The 19,667-nt window shown below is 43.1% G+C and overlaps 2 protein-coding genes across 2 annotated transcripts in view; one reads left to right on the plus strand and one right to left on the minus strand.

Moving 5' to 3' along the window:
- Positions 1-191: 191 nt before the first annotated feature.
- arl1 (ADP-ribosylation factor-like 1) lies at positions 192-13,767 on the plus strand. Its single transcript, XM_084330058.1, has 6 exons — positions 192-269; positions 1,996-2,133; positions 3,115-3,196; positions 3,384-3,495; positions 10,325-10,503; positions 12,010-13,767. Exons 1-6 carry the CDS (start codon positions 266-268, stop codon positions 12,038-12,040), a joined length of 546 nt encoding a protein of 181 aa, XP_084186184.1. The 5' UTR covers positions 192-265; the 3' UTR covers positions 12,041-13,767.
- Positions 13,768-17,336: 3,569 nt separating this feature from the next.
- The window catches only part of fgd6 (FYVE, RhoGEF and PH domain containing 6), a 49,247-nt gene continuing 46,916 nt past the window's right edge, over positions 17,337-19,667 (minus strand). The window contains 1 exon segment of the mRNA XM_084330495.1: positions 17,337-18,761. Coding sequence (XP_084186621.1) covers positions 18,725-18,761 — 37 coding nt within the window. The 3' untranslated portion in view covers positions 17,337-18,724.

Genomic DNA, 19,667 nt, shown 5'->3' on the forward strand with positions numbered 1-19,667 from the left:
GGAGACCCTAACACCACATAAGGGTTAAACGAGGAAATATTGTGCACTTCACACGTTTCTATAATTGTTTTGTCGAAACCGGAAAGCCTGTACTTCCTGTACTTCCGTTTGCACACTTTAGGAGGCATATCTGCACCAGCCTCTGGTTGAATCATGTTGCGGAAAGAAACGAGGCTTCGTGACGTACCCAAGAGACACGTCACCCACCCGGAAGCAGTGCTGCCGAACAGCGTCGGTGATTTAAACATTTCTGTCTCTCGTCAAAATGGGTGAGTTCTCTTATCAATGAATACAATAGCAATGTTGTCATTGCAACAACAACAACAACTGAATGTTCTACTGTGTATATGCATTTGTTTAATAGGCTATTATTGTTGTGTCTGCCCCACCTACTACGCGACATCATCTAAGTACTCGGTCGCATTTTTGCTAATGTTAGCCATTTAGCTATAGCTGGCTACGATACATTCCATATAGAAAATATTAAGAATACAGTTTGTCTTCCGTTCCAAAGCTACCTATATCCCACACTAACCTATCTATCCAGGTGTTCATTCCATAATTTATAAAAACCTATCCTGTCAGTCTCAACTAAGGTAACTTAATAATAAATGAAGCTAGCTAACGCAGTCAACATCTTGTTTAACCAGTTGCTTGACAGAAGTAAGGATGCTGTCCTATCAGTGGTTGTCTAGTACAGTATGTAAATATCTAATAACTTTAGTTGTCTAGTGTGCTAGGAAACTAGTCACTCTATAGTCACCCAACCTCCTCCAATGTACAGTTTCTACGTCAAATGTATATACTCTCTTTTCTGGACTCTTTTTGTATCACAAACAGTACTGTATTTGCAAATCTGGTATGTCATAAATGTATAGATGTAGCAGTACTGTCTATCTGTATGTCGTCGTGTGTGTCATATATGTTATGATGAATTGAAAATGGGGGACCCTGATGTAAACAAGACGAAAGTCTTTCTCTGGTCTGCATCCCCTTAACAATTGTGTGTATTGAGCCGTACTGTACTGTACCCATTCTGCAATATAATAAAGTTTTCAATCAATCAATCAATCAATCAATCAATCAATCAATCAATATAACCACTTTAGCTAGCTGTGCTTATAAACCACTATTAAGGAGGATGTTAAGTTGTCCTTACTTTTATGACACACCGTCACATTTTAAGTACAGCTCAGGTTCAATTGAGTGAATATGAACAAGTGTGAGTTACCTAGAGAGACACGATTCTAGTGATGATGCCATCAAGAGATGAGCCACGGAGCTGCTCCATGGACAGTGAATATAGTGGGAATAACTCCCAGGTTACCCACGGTGGTTTCACTGGAACATGGGGTACGTTTCTATGACCGAGACAGAGCTGTAAAAGCACTATATTTAAATAAAAAGTTATTTAGATATAATGGCTCAAACAAAAATTTTACGAGCACACACAAGTTTGGACACTAATTCGTTTGTCAAGGAACCAACCCCAAGGAGTGTCACTTGATGACGAGATAAAAAAATATAATTTTTTTTAATTCAAGTCTTGATGCTCTGATTTACAGTTTAGGGAGACCGTTCTGTTTCTAGATGTTGACTGAACTGTACAAATTCATTGGAATAGTAGCAAGAGGGATTTCCCCCTCTTTAGGCCTAGTTTTTAATACTCATCACATCCTTTCAACCATTGGCCCATTTCCTGCTATTCTGTATTGTATCCTGGTCACATGATCCCCTGATTGACATGAGGAACTATGACCTAGGTAGCCCATAGTCTACTGCACTGCTGCACACATCGCCCCTCTGTTCATTTAGGTAAATCCACAGTCAATATCTCTCTGTCAATATCTCTCTCTCTCTCTGTCTCTCTGTCTCTCTCTCTCTCTCTCTCTCTCTCTCTCTGTCTCTCTGTCTCTCTGTCTCTCTTTCCGTCTCTCTCTCTCTCTCTCTCTCTCTCTCTCTCTCTCTCTCTCTCCCCCCCCTCCTCCTCTTCAGGTGGGTTCTTCTCCAGTCTCTTCTCAGGCCTGTTCGGCACCAGGGAGATGAGGATTCTGATCCTGGGTTTGGACGGTGCCGGGAAAACCACCATCCTTTACCGACTGCAGGTTGGAGAGGTGGTCACCACCATCCCCAGTACGTACCGCTTCTCTTCAAGCTGTTTCTAGGTTTACCTGCTGTGTCTTTCCTCCCAGACCTTCTATAGAGCCACATTTGATGGATGCATGTTCCCTCTCAGTAGGGTTGGGGATGGAACTCTGTACTTTTAAGGGTACCAACCGAATTACGTCGCTACTCCTGAGTACCGATTCACTTTAGATCAATCGGTGCCACATTTCGGTATGTGGAGAGCAGAGAGATTAAGACCAGCCCAAATAGAAAATAATCAGAATTCCAATGACACGCAATTGTCATTTCATAATAGACACAGACCAGCGTGAACCTTTTACATTTTAGAAGCTATGACATCTAGCTATTCTGCCTTGCATCCTTCCTTGCCATTCCTGTATGCCCAAGTCACAGTAAACACCTTAACTAATGTTAGCTGCTAGCGCTAACGTTAAGTAAGCTGGTCCCAAAACAGTTAAACGAACCCTGGAAATGCTCACAGCGGAGAAATACATTTTCTCTCTCTCTCTCTCTCTCTCTCTCTCTCTCTCTCTCTCTCACTCACTCACTCACTCACTCACTCACTCACTCACTCACTCACTCACTCACTCACTCACTCACTCACTCACTCACTCACTCACTCACTCACTCACTCACTCACTCACTCACTCACTCACTCACTCTCACACACACTATAAAAACTAACTGGATAGTTGATGATAAAAACATTTAACTTAATTAGCTGAAATATTTCAAATTCATTAAGTCTGCTTTAAGCTATTCTCCCTTTCTGTGTGTGTGTGTGTGGTATTTACTGAGGCCAGATAATGTTCAAATGTGAACGGTACCTAACCCTACCTCTCAGAACTTCCATAGAACTGTATTTGGTGGAGCATGTTCCCTCTCGGAACTTCCATAGAACATCCTCCTTTTTCTATGCTACACTTATCATTCAAGTACCAGCATTTCTGCTCTCACTCTGTCCCTTGTGGGTTTCTCCGTGCACAGCCATCGGTTTCAACGTAGAAACGGTGACGTACAAGAACCTCAAGTTTCAGGTGTGGGATCTGGGAGGCCAGACGAGTATCAGGTATGTGTAACTAATGTGTACACATGTATAACACATGCATAACTAATGTACTCTATACTTTCTATGATGCATTATAATGTATTATAACAGTGTATACGTTATTAGAAGCTAGATATTTTTATTTTCAATATTGTGGATGACAATATAGTAAAAATTGTTACTACTCTAATACTCTCTCCTCCCCCAGGCCTTACTGGCGATGTTACTACTCTAATACGGATGCAGTAATCTATGTCGTGGACAGCAGTGACCGGGACAGGATGGGCATCTCCAAGTCCGAGTTGGTGGCCATGCTGGAGGTAGGCGGAGCCTATGTTTAAATGCTTCTTTTAACTGGTTCTGCGCCAAAAACGAGTATACTCGTTATTGCCGTCCAACCGCGGAGCGCCAACAACGAGTAAACTCGTTTTTATGATCGTTATTTCTTTTATTCGCTATATCTATTCATAATTCATGGCTGCAGCCTCTGCAGACCCTTCAGACCCTGTCTGAGCTGGCAGACGGTCAACACTGTCCTCTACTGCCTTGCGGCGCCATTGCACCCCATTTGAAACGGTCTGGTGTGTTTTCTGAGCCGATCTGAGCCGTGGGGGCGGGGTTTAAATACTCGGGTGAGGCAGGGGCTTACAACGATAGCATGGCACACTAACCCCGCCCGCCCGTTCATGTGTAACGCTCGGTAATGTCTGGGACAGGATCGCTGTGGATAACTGGAATGGCGATCAAATAATTGGATAACAATACCAATAATCTAGCGTTGATTTCAGGATGATTAGATAATCAGCCACAAAATTACAACGTGATAACTGGATTACAGTAAAATGCCTTTTTCTCCTCGTCCTTCATGGGATTTACTCAGAATCACCCAAACCATACTCATATTCAAAACGGTATAAAACGGAAATGTACGGATGAAAAAACAATCTGTTTTTTGCATGTTGACCAGAAGCAACTCACTGACAGTCGACGGCGTTATTAGATCCATTATAGCTATAAGTCTAAAACTACACCCATTGAATAAAGACCTGGCACTGAAGGGGGATCAGCGCCCCCTGCTGCTGGCGGTCAATGTGTTAATGCATAGCAGTAGCCAACAAACAAACAACGTGTCTGGCCTTCTTCAGTGTTTACTCTTGTACTTAGGTTGGAGTATGACGACGTGAACAAACCTCTCTGGTTTAGCGCTGTGGTGCCAAATCAAATGGGTAGCGCCGCAGACCCGTTTTAACCACACATGTGTTACATGACCATTTCTCACAGGATATGACTGCTGTGTCCGCTCTCTGTTTAGGGTCCTCGGCGTGTTTCAGGAAGAGAGCTTATTTAACTCGGTGGTTCCCAAACTTTTTCAATCAGGCCCCACTTGGGTAGTTAGATTTTAGGCTACAAACAGGCCATCTCCTCGACTACTAACGACACAAGATTAACATAACAAAGGGTGGCTGGGTGGCGCAGCGGACATTGCGCTCTCACCTCCATAGCCATGAAGTGCTTTGAGAAGCTAGTGAAGGGCTACATCTGTTCCTCCCTCCCCATCAACCTGGACCCCCTGCAATTTGCATACCACCCCAACAGGTCCACGGAGGACGCCATAGCCCATGTGCTGCACACAGCAGCATCACACCTGGACAAGAGGCAGGGGAACTATGTGAGAATGCTATTCATCGACTACAGCTCAGCATTCAATACCATAGTCCCCTCCAAACTCATAGCCAAGCTCAGGGACCTGGGCTTGAACTATGACCTCTGCCAGTGGGTCTTGGACTTCCTGACGGGCAGACCCCAGGTGGTGAGAGCAGGCAACTGCACCTCCTCATCCATCACCCTCAACATAGGGGCCCCACAGGGCTGTGTTCTGAGTCCCCTCCTCTACTCCCTGTACACACATGACTGTGTGGCTCAGCGGGGCAACAACACAATCATCAAATTTGCTGACGACACAGTAGTGGTGGGCCTGATCTCTGCAAAAGACGAGAGGGCCTACCTGGAAGAGGTCAAGGTCCTGGCGGGATGGTGCCAGGAGAACAGACTCTCCCTGAACGTCAGCAAAACAAAGGAGATGATTGTGGACTTTAGGAGGTCGGGGGTCAGGGACTACAGCCCCCTCAGCATCGACGGGGCACCGGTTGAGAGAGTGAACAGTTTTAAGTACCTCGGAGCCCACATATCCAAGGACTTGACATGGACCACACACATTGACAGTGTTGTGAAGAAGGCACGACAACGCCTCTACTTCCTCAGGCGCCTAAGGAAGTTCCAAGTCAGTCAGAAGATCCTTAAGAACTTCTACTCATGTACAATAGAGAGCATCTGACTGGCAACATCACCTCCTGGTTTGGGAATAGCACTGCACAAGACCGAAGCAGACTACAAAGAGTGACACGTTCAGCGGAACGCACAATTGGAGGGGGGCTTTCCACCCTCCAGAACATTTACAACAAGCGGTGCAGGGGTAAGGCTAAGAGAATCATCAAGGACTCCAGCCACCCGAACAACTGCCTCTTTGAACTGCTGCGGTCAGGCAAGCGATACCGGAGTCTCAAGGCGAGCACAGAAAGACTCAGAAGAAGCTTCTATCCCCAGGCCATCAGACTGCTCAACGAACAATAAACACTATGCAACAACCATCAAATGCACACAGCACACACATCCACACGCACACACTCACTTTAAACAAACACACTGCAGCACCCACTCTCCACACTTTAGATCACCTAAACACACTTTATATTTATTGGTAAAGGATTTGCACTACAACTCGTACACCTTACTGTAAATTGTACCTAAATTGTACCTCATCCCATTTCTGCTTTGCACTATAGTATATAGTATTGTATATTAGTACATTGCATAGTATATTGTATATTGTATGGTAACTCAGTTACTTCTATTCTGCATCGAACATTGTACATATGTCTATACTGAACACTGTGACCTCTATTTTTACTTCTTTTTACATGCTACTTTATTTTATTTCATACTTATCTTGTCTAGCACAGTCTCTGGAGCGTAACAGTAAGAAGCATTTTGTATAAAAGTATTCTGTACTTCTGTATGACAACTATTAAAGAAACTTGAAACTTGAAGAGACACCGGGTTCGACTCCGGCTGTCGGCGTTGCCTCCGGCTTGGGCCGGCCGTCATACTAACTCAATTGGCAGAGTCAGCGGGTGGGAAGTCGATGGGTGCTAATCTGGACGTTGTGGACAGCGACTCCTACAGGTCGGTTGGGGGACGCCTGCACAGCAGAGACAGGAAATGGCGGGGGTAGTGTGAGCCTCCCACACGTTACACCTCGCCAATGAGAGTCCGCGCTGGCAGGTGAAAAGATGTGACAGGCTGCCTCCTCGTGTATCTGAGGGGACACGTGATGCAAGGCTTCTATCCTCCCTACAACCGGCCAGTGGGGGGCATATGCGAGCAACGTTCAAGACAGGGGAGGGGTGTGTTATTCTTTATACAGAGCATATTCAGAAGCCTAAATACGTGGCAAATTATTAGGCAAATTATTATTATTTGAATGAAAAGAAATCTCCTATCCGATATCAGTTTTGGTAGGCTAAATTCATATTATTCTTAATTTCCTTTTGCGCCCCACCTGCAGTAGCTCCATGCCCCACACTTTGGGAACCACAAATGCATTTGTCTCTGTCGTAAAACTCGGTAGCATTATTAGATTAAGTGACATTTGCAGTGGAGTTAAGTTTGTGGATGTTCTCTCCTGCAGTGACTGTGCTCTGCTTCCAGCACCTCATTCAGGCTTCTTCACGTGTGTGGCGGTCTCTCCGAGCCGTGGGCAGAGAGCTTACTGCCACTGTGAGCCTCGGGAGGCTTGCAGTTTTGTCTGTAATTTGGAAGTGCATGCTGGGACATGTCCATGATACAGTCGGGTCCATACATATTTGGATATTTACACAATTTTGGCTCTGTACACCACCACAATGGACTTGAAATGAAACGATCAAGATGTGCACCCCCCCCCCCCCCCATTTTAAGGGACCAAAAGTAATTGGACAAACTAACAATCCATAAATTAAATGGTCACTTTTAATACTTTGTTGCAAATCCTTTGCAGTCGATGACGGCCTGAAGTCTGGAACCCATAGACATCACCAGACACTGGGTTTCGTCCCTGGTGATGCTCTGCCAGGCCTCTACTGCAACCGTCTTCAGTTCCTGTTTGTTCTGGGGGCATTTTCCCTTCAGTTGTGTCTTGTGCAAGTGAAATGCATGCTCAATTGGATTCAGGTCAGGTGATTGACTTGGCCATTGCATGACATTCTAGTTATTTGCCTTCAAAACTCTTTGGTTGCTTTTGCAGTATCGGGTCATTGTCCATCTGCAGTGTGAAGCGCCGTCCAATGAGTCTTCCTGTTTTTGAGGCTCACCAATGGTTTACATCTTGTGGTGAACCCTCTGTGTTCACTCTGGTGAAGTCTTCTCTTGATCGTTGACTTTGACACAGATACGGCGACCTCCTGGAGAGTGTTCTAGATCTGGCCAACTGTTGTGAAGGGGTTTTTCTTCACCAGGGAAATAATTCTTCTGTCATCCACCACAGTTGTTTTCTGTGGTCTTTGGGTGTTGCTGAGTTCACCAGTGTGTTCTTTCTTTTTAACACTTTGGCTGCCGGAAAACGCCTAAACACGTCATTCCCGGCCATGCTCAAGTTGCCGAAGACGCTTTACAGCGTCTTTAATATCAATATTTCAAAAATCTGGGATCGGATTCATATTTCCCCTCCGCTGGCCTGAGATCCACCAGGAGGACCCACTGAGCTCTCTGGCGGTTCAGGAGCGCCATCTGGTGGCCGATCGGCGCAATCGCTTAACAGGAAGTGCCGTAGAGGTTGTGCTGGTCGGCCGTATTACTTCCGGGCACTGGCTATAGGTCCCGGGACTCGATCTCGACACACTACATAGCGATCGATTGCCAATAACTCGATAAACAACATGATTTGGACGTATATACCATTATACAAGCTGGAGATGGACCGGGTAAATCGACATCCCATAATGGTAAAATTTCTACTCTACGATGATCGCCCAACGGCGCGCGGAGACTGGGGTGAGTTTTAGCGTGTAACGTTACCGTCTTCGATACTAACTGCTATTATCAACATTTGACCCACATTAGATGATTGGTATAACGCTGCCCACGGAATTATAAACGCCCCCTAGCCCATCCGGTCAACATCAGATGACGTGTAGTAACTTCTAGAAGTACGTCTAGTTGGAATTTTTTATATCGCGCTGATTGCCATAAAACTGTATTGCATCATCAATATAATGTATTTGGGGCTATAGATCACGTTCTGGAGAAAGCTGCAGAAAGAGATGAAAACATACTTATACATTAGAGTCTAGACCATACTTTACTATGAATATGTGAATGAAAAAGTTTAACGTTGCTACACAATGAACAATACATATAGGACTTTGAATGGGCCCTAATAATGGCAATGTAGCAATAGAATTTAAAAAGTTATAGCCCTGCAAAGAAGGGGACTTTCTCTATAGACAAATAGAGCCGGCAACCTACGGTTGATAATGAATTTAACCCATGGCAGCCAAAGTGTTAAGAATGTACCAAACAGTTGATTTGGCCACAGCTAATGTTTTTGCTATCTCTCTGATGGGTTTGTTTAGAGTATTCAGCCTAATGATGGGTTGCTTCACTGATAGTGACGGCTCTTTGGACCTCATATTGAGAGTTGACGGCAACAGACCTTTGATCTGCTACTTTAGAAATTAAACAATAAGTGAATAACGCACACCTGGCCATGCAACAGCTGAGCTGCCAATTGCCCAATTACTTTTGGTCCCCTTAAAAAAAGAGGGAGGCACATATAGAAATGGTTGTAATTCCTACACCATTGACCTGATTTAAAATACCCTAAAATTAAAGCTGAAAGTCTTCACTTAAAGCACATCTTGATTGTTTCATTTCAAATCCTTTGTAAACAGTGACTCCTACATGTCGGTTGGGGGACACCTGCACAGCAGAGACAGGAAGGGCAGCGTGAGCCTCCCACACGTTACACCTCGCCAATGAGAGTCCGCGCTGGCAGGTGAAAAGATGTGACAGGCTGCCTCCTCGTGTACCGGAGGGGACACGTGATGCAAGGCTTCTATCCTCCCTACAACCGAGCAGTGGGGGGCATATGCGCGCAACGTTCAAGACAGGGGAGGGGAGAATTGGAAACATGAGATTGGGACAAAAAAAATAATAAAAAATAGAAAAAAAATAAAAATAAGGAGAAAAAGTGGATACAAAAAAATCCTTTGTCACCAGAGCCAAAATTATGAAAATTGTGTTGATGTATGTACAATAATTAATGCAAATGTATGGTCGTCCCCTTGATTCATGATCACTGTGTTGCGGCGTTATGACTGACCAGACAGGAGAACTGAGCACAGCTCAGCAAAGAGAGAGAAAAGAATGCTACTAAATTCAACTCCAGTCACTTTGAGAAGATGACTCCAGTTAATGTCCCCTGGTCTAAGTCTGTATTGTTCAGTACAACGTCTGGATGAGATTGGTACTCTGCTCTACAGTATTGGATAATTCAAGTTTGGTGCTCTGTGTCGCTACTTGCAGTGAAAAAGCTCCGACTGTGAATCCCTTTTCTCTGCGTGCGTTCACTGTCTGTTCGTTGCTTAACTTGTACCCCTCTCTATTCCGTTTTAGATTAGGGATGCACAATATATCTGTGACCACATCGGTATTGGCCGATGATAGTGATTTCCTTTCATATATTGGTGTCGGTCTGATGAGCATAACTGGGTAGATATATATCAGTAAACACATATCAGCTGGTGATAGTGATTTCCTTATTGATTGCATCGGACCAATGAGCAAAGCTGGGCCCATGTGAACAATTGATGATTATTTATCTGTCTAACGTTACTTGCATGTGACACGGCACAGGGTTCTGAGCGAACATTGTTTCAGTACATACAAATAATACAAAATAATATATATACAGATCATATCAATATTGGTTATCATCAGCTATAACAGAAATGTTAATATTGATTATCGGCCAAAACCTTCATATCGGTGCATCCCTAGTTTAAGAGGTTCTGACATCGGTTCACTTCAGCGTGTTCTGTTCATGTGTTCCAGGAAGAGGAGCTGAAGAAGGCGATCCTGGTGGTGTTTGCTAACAAGCAGGACATGGAGCAGGCCATGACTCCCCCAGAGGTGGCCACCTGCCTGGGGCTCCCTGCCCTCAAGGACAGGAAGTGGCAGATCTTCAAGACCTCCGCTACTAAGGGCACAGGCCTGGACGAGGCCATGGAATGGTAGGTCTATAGTTTAGGACGAGGCCATGGAATGGTATGTCTATAGTTTAGGACGAGGCCATGGAATGGTATGTCTATAGTTTAGGACGAGGCCATGGAATGGTATGTCTATAGTTTAGGACGAGGCCATGGAATGGTATGTCTATAGTTTAGGACGAGGCCATGGAATCGTAGGTCTATAGTTTAGGACGAGGCCATGGAATCGTAGGTCTATAGTTTAGGACGAGGCTATGGAATGGTAGGTCTATAGTTTATAGTTTATGACGAGGCCATGGAATGATGGGTCTATAGTTTAGGACGAGGCCATGGAATGGTAGGTCTATACTTTAAGACAAGGCCATGGAATGGTAGGTCTATAGTTTAGGACGAGGCCATGGAATGGTAGGTCTATAGTTTAGGACGAGGCCATGGAATGGTAGGTCTATAGTTTAGGACGAGGCCATGGAATGGTAGGTCTATAGTTTAGGACGAGGCCATGGAATGGTAGGTCTATAGTTTAGGACGAGGTCATGGAATGGTAGGTCTATAGTTTAGGACGAGGCTATGGAATGGTGGGTCTATAGTTTATGACGAGGTCGTAGAATGGTAGGTCTATAGTTTAGGACGAGGCCATGGAATGGTAGGTCTATAGTTTATGACGAGGCCATGGAATGGTAGGTCTATAGTTTAGGACGAGGCCATGGAATGATGGGTCTATAGTTTATGACGAGGTCGTAGAATGGTAGGTCTATAGTTTAGGACGAGGCCATGGAATGATGGGTCTATAGTTTAGGACGAGGCCATGGAATGGTAGGTCTATAGTTTAAGACAAGGCCATGGAATGGTAGGTCTATAGCAAAGATACTCTAATAGAGGAAGATAACGCATTGAACGCTGCGTCAATGGGATGAAAATGGAACTGCTCCTGTCTCCCAAGTGGGGGCGCGACTTCTAACGTGCTATCGTTCACACTTTGAGATTGGGGTATAGCATATTAATATAGTATATATAGCAAATAATCTATCATTCAGGGATGTGTGATAAGGCCATACAGTCTTCTTTTTTTCCCCTTTTTAAATATTTTACATTCATTGATAAAAGTAAATGTTGTCTATGGCTGATACATTTGTCTACTCTACTGGGCACAGAAAGTGGGAGCCGCCACTAAGGGGCAGAGTGGCTGGGTCAATGATTTCATCCATTCATGTGTAACACCTGTATGACCTCTGTACACATCACTCACCCAGCACACCTGTATGACCTCTGTACATATCACTCACCCAGCACACCTGTATGACTGACCTCTGTACACATCACTCACCCAGCACACCTGTATGACCTCTGTACACATCACTCACCCAGCACACCTGTATGACCTCTGTACACATCACTCACCCAGCACACCTGTATGACCTCTGTACACATCACTCACCCAGCACACCTGTATGACCTCTGTACACATCACTCACCCAGCACACCTGTATGACCTCTGACCTCTGATTTAAATGCTTGCTCTCCTCTCTCTAGGTTGGTGGAATCCCTGAAGAGCCGGCAGTAGAAACCTCTGAAGACAAACGCACACCCCGGATGATCTCTGTACATACTCCCGACCTTTGACCCTTTTTGTATAAAGCCTCCCGATTGGCCCCTTCTGGACCAGTTACTGCACTCCTCTCCCCGAACCTCTTTCCCAAACCCCCCCCCCCCTTTCAGCCTACATGAAGCCTTGGCCTAGCGCTTCTCCTGAATGCCTAACACCTTTCCAGCCTGGGACTGTTGAGAAAGAAAGAGAGAGAGAGAGAGAGAGAGAGAAGAGCTGCAGTAACATCTGGACCGGACAAACGCTTAACCCTGCGTTTCACCTATGCTGTTTGGCAGATCTGAAGGGTTTAGGTAACTGTAGGTATATACAGTGATAGATGGGCAATCCATTATAGATATAAGTGCATCTATCTTTTTGTATGTTTGGCAAAAAGATGGCCTTGGAATCCGTTATTTAGTAACTGTCAATATAGGTCTTTACACCAGAGAACGGCCCAAGAAGCAGTCTGTAAGAGTTATAAACTTTGAAAATGTCTTAAAGAAATGTTTATGATCCTATGAGAGAGATCGTTAAATGAAGGTCCCACTCCCCCCCCCCCCCCCCCCGACATGCTTTCAAAATCAGTCGTCCATGTTGGAAGCCAAAATAATAATAAATAATAATTCAACTTGGGGCTTATAAACCTCTACCAGTGGGAGCTGCCTAATTGACCAATATCAAGCCCTGCCCGCTTTTCTTGATCCTCCAATCACAACTGTTGCTTCCCTCGGATAAACTCGTTTGAGGTAGGTCAATTGTGTGACAGACCTTGGCATGTAAGAGGGGCGTTTACGTCGGAGGACGATCGCTACAGTTGGTCGCTACGGTAACAGCATTATGAGACGTACTCAAACAAACATCCGCCCCAGAGGCCAGTGGTTACCTGTGAACTTACAGACTGTGTCTTTAACGGCGTCAGGAGGACTTGAAACTGACTGTGGCGGGTTGATTGACTGAGACACATTCTTGACCAGTAGGACAGGGTATCGAAAAAAAATTTGGTTACTGACATCCATCAAAAAGCACATCGCTCAATGAAGTATTGAGAAAGTATCGTCTTAGGGCCGGTATGGTATTTGAGGTCCAACAAAGGGGTATCGCAACATTTCCAACAATGCCCAGTCGCACGGATAAGTGCCTCCGGAGGCCAGGACGTGATATTGCGGAGAAGCAGCCTCTAGAATGCTGAGTCATCGGGACGATATTTATTCACAGTATGCAGTCATATTTCCTTTTACAGACGTGGGGTCAATTTCAATTCAGGAAAAGAAAAATTTGTTTTTTTTTATATTAAATCGAATCACTACTAATCTCCACAAATAGAGGAAATGTCTGGATCTTCTGTGGTGAGTCAGCTGGAATGAAATTGGCTCCCAACTGTCAAAAAGAAAAAAAGTCTCCTAACCACTCAGTTGTTGCTGCAGGGGGTACTGTACTATAGTCAGGCTGATGCTACTGTATAATTTTTTTTTTTTTCATTTAATTTCACTTTGCTTGGTTTGTAATTCTTATAGATCCTATAGTAGGTAATTATTATGGTGTTTTTTTTTCATCGAAATCCATGAGTGCAGCTTTGGCATGTTAAGTCATTTAGTTACAGAACACTAACTGTTTGATTGTATGCTAAAGGTTTTATTATTGCATATTTATATTTGCGTGTACAGTGAAAATGATTCACAGTAAAGATTGATATGGTGATTGTACCTTTTTTGTACGCAGAGTCCTCTTCATTTACAGTTACAACAAGAATTACGCTAAATGGTTGGAATGTCCAGCTTCAAGGACGACGGCAGTTTTATTACAAGCGATCACAGGGAGCAGACGGCAATGGCAAAAGTCTACAGACTACACAAAGAAAACATTTAGTATTTATAATAATCCTTTATGTAACCATTAGATCATTCATATTAGTTGTGTGCAGTAATGGAGGCCTTTCACAGGATGTTTAGAATGCACATGTTCCCTCCATGTTGGAACAACAGTTGCGTCAACAGACATTTTATATTTTATTACTGAATCTTATAAACGAGTCGCAGTGAAACGGTAATATTGTGCTTCGACAACTAGAGCATGGTAATAAAAAGCTCTGCACAGAAATTCTGCTACTTCTTTTGAAAGTGGTTACCAATGGTTACAGGCAGCCATTCTGTAAGGAGAACTAAACAAACATTCTGTGCAAGATCTCCATTAGTGCTGTACCTTATCTTATCGTACCCGTGTGTGTGCAGTAATGAGAGGCCTTACCTGGAATGTTTGCTTAGTTGTCTTCCAAAATGGCTGCCTAACCACTTTCAAAAGAAAATGCTGAATTTCTGTGGCAGTGGTAGACAACATTGGAAAAGCATATAACCAGAATCTCTCATTATATAGTGCATCTGATATCACTGTTCCACTGTGACTTGCTTACAAGATCCACTAATAAGTTATCAAATGATTATATTTCTGTTGACATAATTGTCACGTCAACACATGTTGTCTTCCAACATGAAGGGTTATGTTAATTCTTACAGTAAACGGGTGGTATTCCCCTTTATCAAGCGCCTCTTTCATGGTGACTTGACTTGTGAATTGCTTGACCTGAGTGAGCAATGACTTGACCCGTCTTGCTTGACTCATAGATGGGACTCAACTCTGACTTGCTTCATTCTAAACACAGTAACTTGGGACTTGACTTTAAGACTTGAGAGTAGGGGTGTAACAATGCATCGATCGTAAGGTTTAAAAAAATGTATGTCGATTTTTTTATTTACCTATAGTCCATTCATGCTGAGTGAATCAGTTCCCCCAGCCACATGTGTGTATTAAAAATGTTTTGGGGAATTAACTGATCGAAAATTAATCGAATCGTGGTCAAATGAAGAGATTTCATGATGCATTGAATGAATCGTTGCCTGAAGAATCGTAATCGAATCGTCGTGGGCTCAAATATTTACACCCCTACTTGAGAGGGTTAAAACTTAAGACTTGATTGTGACTTACACGTGTCTCTTACTGCCACCTCTGTCAAATACTATAATGTATTTGGTAGTGTCTATAAAGTACTTATAAATACATATTATTCTAAAGAATGAATAGAGGCTAAGTATTTAATTACAGTTAAAACATGTATGTCCATTATACTCAATCTTGAACCTATTCATCCCATGTTTTTGTGTTGAAAAACACATAACCGTACTTGTCATAATAATTGCATGTTATGTCATCGACTGTTCAGAGAATGTTCTTCTGTAATTTGGTAATTCTGGAAGAAAAAAAAACATAAAATCTGGTGCTGGCAGGAGAAACGACGCCAGCCTGAAACTGGATGATGAGGGAGAAATAGCATCAACCCACTGAAATTCACTTGTAGTAAATATACATACATACTATATATACCTCATACTATAGTCTACCCATAATACTCTATCATGTACGACAGTGCTGTATACACAGTAAATTGCGCAGAGAAAATGCTACTCAGTTTGAGTAACATTTACTCTGTGAAATTTACTGTGTATACATATTTATATTCTTATATTTACCATATATTTATATATATACACATATTTGTCTGAATATACCTGCATATAACACCTCTATATACTTACTTATACACCTGCATGGTAGCATATAGATAGTACATACTACTACAACTCTGTACAGACATCTGATTAGCACTACACTCAGTAGTACTCATTTGTATATTTTGTACCCGGTTTAATCACCTGTACTGTCTGTACATTGTATATTGCTGTTGCATTTTACCGCTTCATTTGCACTCTGGTTCGATGCCAAATTTATTTCCGTTGTACTGTACTTGTGCTGTATGACAATACATTTTAATCTAATCTATCTCATCTCTCCAATTGGCCTATTCCAAGCTCCACCCTCTTTTAGTTTGACCAAGGAAAGCAGCAGTTGTGATAGGAGGGTCAAGAAAAGAGGGCAATGCTTTGGATAGGTCAATCACAATGCTTTGATCAGATCAAACGGAGGACAGGCAGATCCATGCACACAGCCACACATGATACAAGCACATCCTCGAATCACTCCCGTATACACGCCACAATCTGCACTCCGCAGTAGAGTTGGGACATGACATTCTACCATCCATTGATCTCTCAACCCCTTCCTGCCCCCCCCCCCCCCCCCCCCCCAAAAAAACAGGACATGATTTTAATTTCTTTTTTATTATTAAAAACTGTTGCCTGACAGTTCAAAATCATTGTTTACATCTGACACTAGAGCTCCAACTGGCTTGCCGTTTAGAAAGCGTCATTGTTAGTGAATGGTCACCAAGGACGAACAATTTACCTGCTAGCGTTTCTAAGTTTCTAACTATTGGGGATAATTGACCCGTCTCAAGCACCGCCCTCTTTTTTTTGTATCCTCAGAGTCAGGATATGATTGGAGGATCAATGAAAGGGGAGAGAGGTGGATTATTCCCACTAGCCAGAATGACTCGGGGAATAGCTAGAGATGGAGAAATCTCCAGGATAGTTCCATTCCTGATGGTTACTAATGAGATTCTGGAATCCCTCCATCAGTGGGATAAACCGCGTAGAGGCCTTTTCACGGAATGTTTAGAATGCCCATTTGTCCTCCATGTCGGAAGAAACAATGATATACAAGTATAAATATACCAACAAAACCTTATTAATCACTTTATTTATCTTATTACTGAAACAGTAACGTTGTAGTTTTCCCCAAATGTTTGTCTTTTAACACTGAACAGAAATGATGTGTTCTCTTTTCGAAAGTGGTTACCAACGGTGACACGGGCAGCCATGTTGCTCCGTGCAAGGCCTCTTATCTCCCAGGTCACAGCGGGGTTATAGTGCAATCTACGGTAATGGGATTAGTACATGTGAAATGACATGTGATTAACCCTGAACTAGTGAACTGTGATGATGGATCTATGGACGATGGCGAGACCCAGAGATGATGCCTGACTAAACCAGCTGAGTGTAAGGAAGTAGTCATGAAAAATGGATCTGTATTAGTTTTGAGCGACTCAAAACATACGTCTATGTTATTGCATTTTAACCAATGAGAGATATGAAGTAAAAAAAGAAAAGAGTTCATTGTAGCTCAATGTTGTTTTTTTGCACTTAAAAACATGAAAAAAAAGTTCACATCTCCAATACAAAAGGCAAATTGTTCCTTTTTTTGTAAACAAATCTCTTTTGAATGATCCAATTAAATAAAACTATAAAAGGCCTCGATTAAAATATTTCCCCAGCAACCCCCCCCCCCCCCCCCTCCAACCCAAAACATAACATTTTCGATGTAGTTACAAAAACATGGCAACCTGTGCTTATAAAACCATTACGGTAAATAAAATAGAAATCAAGCCTCCCACATACTCAAAAGACAAGGAGAAATGTACAATTCTATATAAATATTAGCTCTTGACTTTGACAAAAAAAGGGTCAATGCTGCTCTCCCAATTCCATATACACAGTATTACCCATGGCTGGCACTAAACAAAATACTTTTTTCGCTGTAAATATCTACATCATGTATGCAGTTTTTTTCTTCCAGTTTTCTCCAGTATAATGTTTTACCCATGATATATATATGATTCTTTTTAAGTGTAAAAGAGATATGAACATGATTTTCGGAGATATGTATAAACCGACCGACAGCACAACATCATATTCCTCTTTTTTTGCGGAAGCCTGTTTTTCACAGTAAAACCCAACCTCATTACATCGCTTGTTGTCACTTTGACAAATAAAGTCACTTGTCGTAAGTGAATCGGATCAAATGTATTAACGTTGTGAATATTTTAACAAAAAGAGTGTGGTACTTCAATTTCAAATGAATGCTTCAAATGCTCAAACATGACTCGCCAACTGAAAAGCTTTAGGTAAGGGAGGCCGTGTCAGTGAACTGGCACTATGACCTGGAAAGGATCTACCGGTAGATATAATGTAAATATCAAAACACAGATCCTTTTTTCTCTCTGCATAATTTCTTTAGCAGAAATGTGATTCCTTCATTCATTCCCAGATACAAAAATAAAAATAAAAAAAACTTTAAAAGACGGTCCCCTGTAGTGACTGTACATAATTCACACAGAACTGTTGTTGGGAATAGTAGTTCCCCCTGGACGATATTGTGTGTGGCACTTCCTGCCGCGGTCATTCATTCTATCTATCAACTCGATTACGTTGACATGTTGTTATGTTGCTGAATAATAAAGGGATTAGGTTCAACTTCGATACACCGCCTCCGACTCCTTTATCTCAGCGCTACACCCCCGACATTTATCCAGCGACACTTCCACGCGCGCACACACACACTTGACCTTTGACCCACAGCTGTGACGAACGACCCGTTGTCTCACCGTCTCAGAGTTAAAGCACTCGGATCTGTGACTCTCGAGTGAGAGAGCGAGAACTCGCCCCGTGACGTCGAGCTTCAGCTAGACGTCTCATCGCGTCTCATCACGTAGGGCGGTGCGGATAGAGAGAAAAAGCAGACACTGTATCCGTCCGTCGCTCTTCTGAGAAAACAGTCTGGTATCCACACACACACACAACTGCCGTTCTGCATTGGGTCTCTTTGTAGGGTGGGCTAGTCCTATCCGGGCAGTGCTTCCTGAGCTAGTGACCTCTGACCCCGCGTTAAGAAGAGGTCGTGGTGCGACTTCCAACTGGCACTGAGGTGGAGTTGTCAAAGGATCATGGCCTCCTGGAAGGCTTCAATCCATCTGGTGACACAGGGAGCATAATGTTAACACTACCGTGAGAGAAAAGGGTGTTGAAGGGAACACGCTAACATTATGGGACATTTGCTTACCGTCTTGAGTCGGCCAAGGAGATAGATGCCAGTCTCTCGCCTAAGCTAACCAGTAATGTCCACTTCCATTAATTTGTGCTAAGCTAGGCTATCTTGCAGCCGGATAGCTTCCTACTGAACGCAGAGAGAGAGAGGAATCTGGTATATCCGCCTTCTTCTCTCACTCTGGAGAAAACGGTCAGCGAATTTCCCATAATGTTGGCGTGTTCCTTTAAACACAAAGCTTACGACAAGGCTTCAACGCATAGTGAGTTGAATATGCATATGACTTACGTTTTTCCAATACATTTAAAATGAGGATTGTGGTAATTACTAGTCTACAGGGTCCCCGTTTCAAATTAGCGAAGATCTTAGGTAGTGCACCTTTAAAGGTTGAATATGTAATGCCGTCACACAGAAACCTCCCAATTCATATTGTGCTTTGTTACATCTTTCTATTCACTCCCCCCAACCCACACATCAGACAAAAAACAAAAATGTAAATAAAGCCTAGAGCTTGCCGTTTGACGACCTTACAGATTCCACCTTTGACTACGATTTTTCTCACAGATATTGCGATTGCGATTCAATTTGCGATTATAATAAAATTAAAAATAAGCAGCCCCACAGAGGTTTATTGTAAAACGCGGCTTGCATCTGGCCTACGCGGTGGGTCTGTTCGGGACACCGAGCCTGAAAATGTTTCTTTTTACCTGGGAATCGATACCGGTACCCAACGGTACCTTTTTGTCTGTACTTTACTCTCCCTTTCTGAAGTCTAAACTTCACAACACACAATCTAAAACCCCTTACCTCCCTCTCCCAAACCGATCCTGTA

Source organism: Notolepis coatsorum (assembly GCF_963971535.1).
Source record: "Notolepis coatsorum genome assembly, chromosome: 15".
NCBI classification, from domain to species: Eukaryota; Metazoa; Chordata; class Actinopteri; order Aulopiformes; family Paralepididae; genus Notolepis; species Notolepis coatsorum.

What these genes read in the sequence shown, in the direction of transcription:
- arl1 (XM_084330058.1), top strand. An exon ending in GGTGGTCACCACCATCCCCA is followed by an intron (nt 2,134 to 3,114) that starts GTACGTACCGCT and finishes CTCCGTGCACAG; the next exon opens with CCATCGGTTTCAACGTAGAA. An exon ending in CTGGACGAGGCCATGGAATG is followed by an intron (nt 10,504 to 12,009) that starts GTAGGTCTATAG and finishes TCCTCTCTCTAG; the next exon opens with GTTGGTGGAATCCCTGAAGA.